Source organism: Epinephelus moara, chromosome 13 (genome assembly GCF_006386435.1).
Source record: "Epinephelus moara isolate mb chromosome 13, YSFRI_EMoa_1.0, whole genome shotgun sequence".
Lineage (NCBI taxonomy): Eukaryota > Metazoa > Chordata > Actinopteri > Perciformes > Serranidae > Epinephelus > Epinephelus moara.
This window is the reverse complement of record NC_065518.1, coordinates 5,222,984-5,230,153: the sequence shown is the minus strand read 5'-3', so window position 1 is coordinate 5,230,153 and position 7,170 is coordinate 5,222,984. Positions and strand designations below refer to the sequence as shown.

The window sequence follows — 7,170 nt, the reverse complement described above, 5'->3', positions numbered from 1 at the left end:
GCGGAGCTCCTCAGCTCAGACTGACTGAGCTGCCCCACATTGACTGACTCTGATGGGACGATGCTGCTGCAGCCTCTCTGGAACGTTCTGCTGGGACACTCGTCCCTCCTGCTCTCACCTGTCTTCCCCGTCCTCTTCTCCATGTCCATCTACCTGTCCTTCTGTCTGCCCTTCCTGCTGCTGGACCTGCTGTCCTCCAGGTGGGCCCTGGTGCGCAGGTACAAGCTGCAGCCTCAGAGCTCTGTCAGCTGGGCCTCGGTGCAGAGCTGCCTGGCCCTGACGCTCTACAACCACCTGGTCTTCATCTTCCCCCTCACCCTGATGCACTGGTACCTGAGGCCACTCCACCTGCCGCAGGAGGCCCCGCACCTGCCCCGCCTCCTCGCTCAGGTGCTCGTCTGCCTGCTGCTCTTTGACTTCCAGAGCTTCACCTGGCACTTGCTGCACCACAGGGTGCCCTGGCTCTACCGCAACTTCCACAAGGTCAGTACCTGCATGAGACACACCTGAGACACACTTGAGACACACCTGAAACACACCTGAGACACACCTGAGACACACTTGAGACACACCTGAGACACCTGCTGCTGATCAGTGATCGGCTGATTATTGATTGCAACATTTTCCCATAATCACTTCATCAAATTTCATGAAATTCAGGTTGTTTTAATGATTTAATCTTGAAACTGAGAATCTGTGGATAAAAACACATTTTAAGTTTATTATTAATTATTGTTAATAAGTTATTAACGACTAATAATGACAGAACAAAATATTAAATAGATAAATAACCTGATAATTTAATATCTGTGTTTTATTTCCTGACCGTTAACAGTTTGTCATGTTTGTGCTCCTGCAGCTGCACCACACCTACACCTCCACCTCCGCCCTCACCACCGAACACTCGGGAGCGTGGGAGACTCTGAGTCTGGGCTTCTTCGCCGCCTGCACCCCCGTCCTGCTGGGCTGCCACCCGCTCACCGAGCTCGCCTTCTTCACGCTCAACATCTGGCTGTCGGTGGAGGATCACTGCGGCTACGACTTGCCGTGGGCCACGCACCGCCTGGTGCCACTGGGGCTGTATGGCGGGGCCCGCCACCACGACCTCCACCACCTCAACTCCAAGTGCAACTACGCCCCCTACTTCACCCACTGGGACCGACTGGCCGGGACACTGTACATACCGCAAGACTGAATTACTGACGGAGGAATCTGTGAACTGACGGAGGAGTTTGTGAACTGATGGAGGAGTCTGTGAGCTGATGGAGGAATTTGTGAACTGATGGAGGAGTCTGTGAACTGATGGAGGAGTCTGTGAGCTGATGGAGGAATTTGTGAAGTGATGGAGGAATTTGTGAAGGGATGGAGGAATTTGTGAAGTGATGGAGGAGTCTGTGAGCTGATGGTCGAGTATGTGAACTGATGGAGGAATTTGTGAAGTGATGGAGGAATTTGTGAAGTGATGGAGGAGTCTGTGAGCTGATGGTCGAGTATGTGAACTGATGGAGGAATTTGTGAAGTGATGGAGGAATTTGTGAACTGATGGAGGAGTCTGTGAGCTGATGGAGGAGTTTGTGAACTGATGGAGGAGTCTGTGAACTAATGGAGGAGTTTGTTGAAACAAGGACGTTTGTGAACAAATTTCTGATTGTTCAGAAATATTTACGTCATATTTTCTTTTACATTAAAAGACTGATGACAAACTGTACAGACACACATATAGACACATATATATTTGTATTATTATTTATTTGTTTATTTATTGAAGAGCGCAGTGAGGACTGATGTGAGCTGCCTGTAACTGTCTGTCTGCAGTAAAATGTTTTTATGTGTTGAATCTTTAAAATCAGAAACTCTGCAGCTTCAGACCAGATGACCTGTTTTAACAGCAGATTTTTTACAGTGTAATTTTGGCCATTCATTTTCATGTTGTTTGAATCAGTTCATATTGAACAGATGAATAAGGTGCGGACCACGATAGTTTTTATATGAATATATATTTAATATCATTAATGGCAGCTGATTAATGTTGAAGCTACAGTTATATAAAGTCTGAGTGTAAACAGACGACAGGAAGTGAAGAGACTGAACTGTGATGTGTGTTTGTCTGAGTTGAACGTTTCAGACGTGACCGAAAATATGAAATCAGTATTTATATGAATCTGTGAGAATAAACTTTATGAACTAAAGTCAGAGTGTTTCTGTTTCTGTTGTTTCAGTCTGATTTATGTTTGTTAACTTTAAGGACGAATCAGAAAGAAAATGCACGATGCAAATAAAGAGATGTCCATAAATACATAAACATATTCATGTGTCAGCATGTTTCAGACAGTGTGGAGTACATAATCTGTTACTGTCATCAAAATAAAGTACCTGCAGTAACGGTACTAATACCACAGAGTACAAGTACTCTGTTACTAAAGTACCGTCATCAAAATAAAGTACCTGCAGTAACAGTACTAATACAGTATTAGTACCATTACTCTGTTTCTCTTTGCCCGGAGAACACAACATCCATGATGGACTCGTCAGACCACAGCACACCTGTCCACTTTGTGTCAGTCCATCTCAGACGAGCTCGGGCTCAGAGAAGTGGGCGGAGCTTCTGGATGTTGTTGATACCTGGCTTTGACATTGCATGGTAGAGTCTGAACTATCATCAGGACATTAAACAACAAACTGTGTTTACTGACAGTGGTTTTCCAAAGTGTTCCTGAGTCCATGTCGTACTGTCCTTTATACAGTCAGGTCTGTTTTTAATATAGTGCCCTCTGAGGGGTCAAAGGTCACAGCCACTCAGCACTGGTTTTCAGCCTTGGCCCTCATGTGCAGAGATTTCTCCAGATTCTCTGAATGTTTTGATGATATTACAGATTGTTGATGTTGAAATCCCTAAATTCTTTGCATCTGTGTTTTGAGACATGTTCTCAAACTGTTGGACTGTTTGCGCACACTGTTTATAAAAAGCTCCTTTCATACCTATTAGCGATACTATCATCTGTTACCAGTTAACCTGTTTACCTATGAATGTTCCAACAGGGTTTTTTGAGCATTGAACAACTTCCCCAGTGTCTTGTTGCCCCTGTTCCAACTTTTTCGGAACATGTTGCAGCATCAAATTCAGAATAAGTGTATATTTACAAAAAACAATAAAGTTGAATATCAAATATCTTTGGGCTGTATTCATTTGAATATTAGTCAAAAAGGATTTACAAATCATTGCATTCTGGGCTTTTTTTTACATTTTACACAATGTCCCAACTTTTTTGTTAATTGGGGTTGCATAATCAAACATCATCATTGATTACTGATCAGATTTTAGATCAATAATCTGAATCTGTGAAGCTGTCAGATAAATGTGGTGCAGTGAAACCTCTGAGATGGAGGAGAAAGGAGCAGGAAATAGAATGCATTCAGTCCCATCTGGGTCTTTTGAGGCTGTTTGGAGGACTCAGACTTCCTTCAGTTGTTTGTCAGATTGTTTCATCAGAAACTTCAGTTAAGAGTCTTTGGAAACAGGAAAATGGATTTTCAGTAAATATTTGACGAAGCGTTCCAACTAACAGATGACATCATCACAGTGAAACATTTAAACTTCATCAGCTGACGAGTTTTACTGAGGTCAAACAAAGAATTTCCTTCTGCAGAGTGAAAACCTCCCACCAACACAGTCCTGATAGTGTCTGTGTGATGACTTGAGTCCCCTGAGTGATTGTAAAGCAGCGCCGAGAGGAGTGACTCACAGGAGTTTAATGGTTTTATTATGTTTCCTGTTGCCCTCAATGTTGATCCAAACACACCCTCTGATACGAGCAGCGACACTGTTAGGATCATTTACTTATGTCATTAATAATAAACCAGGTGAAATGTTTCCTCCTAAGATAACGTCAGTTCACACAATCACAACAAGGCTGTCCGTCCTGGAAGAGAGATCCCTCCTCAGTTGCTCGGCCTGAGGTTTCTACCATTTTTTCCCCCTGTTAAAGGGTTTTTTGGGGAGTAGCTACATGAATTCATCCCACACAACCCTCTTGGTGGCCCTGAGTCCCCGCAGATCAGCAAACTTTCTGTTGCTGCTGTTACATGGGTTAGACCCAGTGCTGCTGCTGATCAGCAGCCTGCTGTGAAGCGCGGGGTTGGGATTTACGGTGGTTGAATTTGAGTTGCTACAGCAGCTAATGTCTGAGCTGCCGTCTGCTCTCATCCTGAGGAAGTACCGACCTAGAGATGGGTAGTGAGGCGGAGGGTCAGCAGGCTGTGCTAACGAGCTAATGTTTGTTAATTGTGGTCTAAAAAACAGTAAATTAACCAAACTCTGTGCTCCATATCATAATTTCAGTTCTCCACTGCTGAAAACAAAAATATTGTGATAACGTAGTTTTAGTGGGCTAATGTTAGCTAACCTTAGCTTGCTGGCTAATAGACAAATTGCTAGCTGGCTTGTGTAGCTAAATACTGTCTTGAGTGATTAATGTCACTTGATTTTATTCAGACTCTGGTGCTGATCAGACTGGTACATTAGCTAACTTGCTGTTTGCACATTAATTAATCAGCTAATGTTACGAAACAAACAACAGCAGATCAAATGCAGTGTAGCTTCATTAAAAATAGCTGGCTAGTCACGGCACGATTTTATGACTCCACAATCGTGTAATGTGACATAGTGACTTTCAGAACGGGCAGAAAAGTCGTGTAGTGTGTACCAGGCATAATGCGTAATATTTTAGACTCCACCGTAGACAACGGCAGCATTTCTTCTACCACGAGCCACAAGCTCCGTGGCTTCTTTTGGACTGAACACAAGTTTATGTGTGTTTTGGGGGCAGGGCTTTAAGATGGTCATGTTATTGATTAGCAGTTGTTACTAATGTTAAGTCATGTTTAAACATTGTCAAATGTCAAAGGTTCATGTGAGTCTTAAATACATTTTTTGTTGTTTACTGATGTAACTTCTGTTAATGAGTGTTTTTGATGAGTTAATAAATCATAATATCCACTCATGTAGAGGAAATAATTATTGAATAGAAGTTAATCAGGCACCAAAAAGTTGGAATGTGTGTGTGTGTGTGTGTGTGTGTGTGTGTGTGTGTGTGCAGGATCTGAAGGAGGGAGCACAATGGCTGAGGGGAAGTTTGAGGATTTCCCAGAAGCAAGCAGTGAGACTGAGGTTATTTGGATTTCAGCCACACACCCACACAGACACACACAGACATACAGACACACACACCCACACACACACACAAACAAACACACACACCTTCCTGCAGCAGCCCCCTTTTACTAGCAGTCACACGACCCTCACAGTGAGCTCTGATTGGCTGCAGATAACAAACACTATTAGTCATTGTTTCATGTTCTTCATGATTCCAGACTCCACAGAGGGACCCTCAACACACTGCAGCATCACACACAGGCCCATCGTCAGGGGGGTCAAAGGGTCAAAGGTCTGTGGTCGGTCTTTGACTGGGATCAGATTTACTGACGGACTGAAATCACTGACAAGTTTTATGTATTTAGATGAAAAATACATTTAGATTGATCATTAAAACACTTTTCAACGTGTCCTCTGATATCATGATATTGACATGATGACCTCACACAGTTGATCCATGATGTTCCAGCACATCCCAAAGGTGCTCTATTGGACTGAGATCTGGTGACTGTGGAGGCCATTGGAGTACAGTGAACTCTTTGTCATGTTTGAGATGATGTGAGCTTTGTTACATGGTGCGTTATCCTGCTGGAAGTAGCCATCAGAAGATGGGTACACTGTGGTCATAAAGGGATGGACACGCTCAGCAACAATACTCAGGTAGGCTGTGGTGTTTAAACCATGCTCAGTTGGTACTAAGAAAATCTCCCCCACACCATTACACCACCAGCAGCAGCCTGAAGCGTTGATACAAGGCAGGATGGATCCATGCTTCCATCTGAATGTGGTTTTTCCAATCTTCTATTGTCCAGTTTTGGTGAGAAAACCCGTGTGAATTAGTGTTGTGTCGTTCGCGAACAAATCATTCAAAAGAACGAATCTGTTGAGTGAACGTACTGAACTGAATCACTTCCGGAACTGATTCGTTCATTTCTCAGTTCAGTTGAGCTCAGCAGCGAGCGTGCAGGCCGGGAGTGGAACTGTTGATTCGGTCCGTGCGAACGATGACTCACTTGGGAGTCGCGAGGCAGCCAGGGTGCAGGGAGGGACTGCCTACCGCGTGACGAATAACTCAGTGAGCGAATCACTCGGTGAATGACGTAACCCCGATCCCTGAGTGATTCAAATCATTTCTTCTCAGCGATACCCTTTCACAGGGACCGTTTTCTCCAAGCTAACAGCTAATGTAGCCAGGAGTCAAGCCACATGAACACAATCACACACCTCCCCATTGTTTTAACAGACTCAGTTTCCAGATAAACAAACTTAAAATGTCAGGCTGGCCAGTAATGACACTTACCAGCGCAGGACAGACGCAGCAGCAGCTCAGCCGTGTATCAGTTCAATCCGTCGGACTACGCAGTACACAGTCAGGGCTCCTCCCGCCAAGCACTGAATGATTCGGTGAACGAATCTTTTTAATGAACTGATTCTAGTGATTCAGTAACATCTAAAGAACTGCTTTGCCCATCACTAGTGTGAATTGTAGCTAGTGATGCTTTCGTCAACGAAAAGTATGACTAAATATCGTCGTCAACGAACCTTTATCACATGACGAAAACGAGACGCAACGTAAATGGTAGTCGTGACGATAACTATAATTAAATATATAATGCAATATTGTTGACGAATAAAAATGAGACTAAATGTGGTTTACAAAATAAAACCTCTGCTAAAATGTCTCTTCATTTTCGTTGACCAAGAGGAGACAAGACGAAATAACGTTATAATGTTTAGTCGCGTTATTATTATTATTTTGCAGTATTTCTGTTTCCTAGGCTGTGCGTCGCACTGCGCAGACGGATTACAGCCGTGACGATATACAGTACAACATCACTAGCTCTCATGTGATATTGCTTTTATACAACAGTTCAACAACAGCTTAAACAGCAATGCTGAGTAAGGAAATGTTAACAAAAGGTGATGAAATAAATTATTTAAGTATGTTATGTAGCTCCGCGAAAAAAAAAAAAACAGTTCCCCCGGTCTGTTGCCAGGCAACGCAGCACACACACCAG

At 43.5% G+C, this 7,170-nt stretch overlaps 1 protein-coding gene across 1 annotated transcript; it reads left to right on the top strand.

Annotated features, from left to right (window-relative positions):
- ch25h (cholesterol 25-hydroxylase) lies at positions 1-2,103 on the top strand. The gene is made up of 2 exons (XM_050060864.1): positions 1-483; positions 860-2,103. The coding sequence occupies exons 1-2, from the start codon at positions 61-63 to the stop codon at positions 1,193-1,195; spliced, it is 759 nt and encodes a 252-aa protein (XP_049916821.1). The 5' UTR covers positions 1-60; the 3' UTR covers positions 1,196-2,103.
- The last annotated feature ends 5,067 nt before the right edge of the window (positions 2,104-7,170 follow it).

Bases quoted from the DNA above. Each gene is read 5' to 3' on its own strand.
- ch25h (XM_050060864.1), top strand. From the start codon at position 61: ATGCTGCTGCAGCCTCTCTGGAACGTTCTGCTGGGACACTCGTCCCTC. The intron at 484-859 runs GTCAGTACCTGC...GTGCTCCTGCAG, and splicing joins TCTACCGCAACTTCCACAAG to CTGCACCACACCTACACCTC.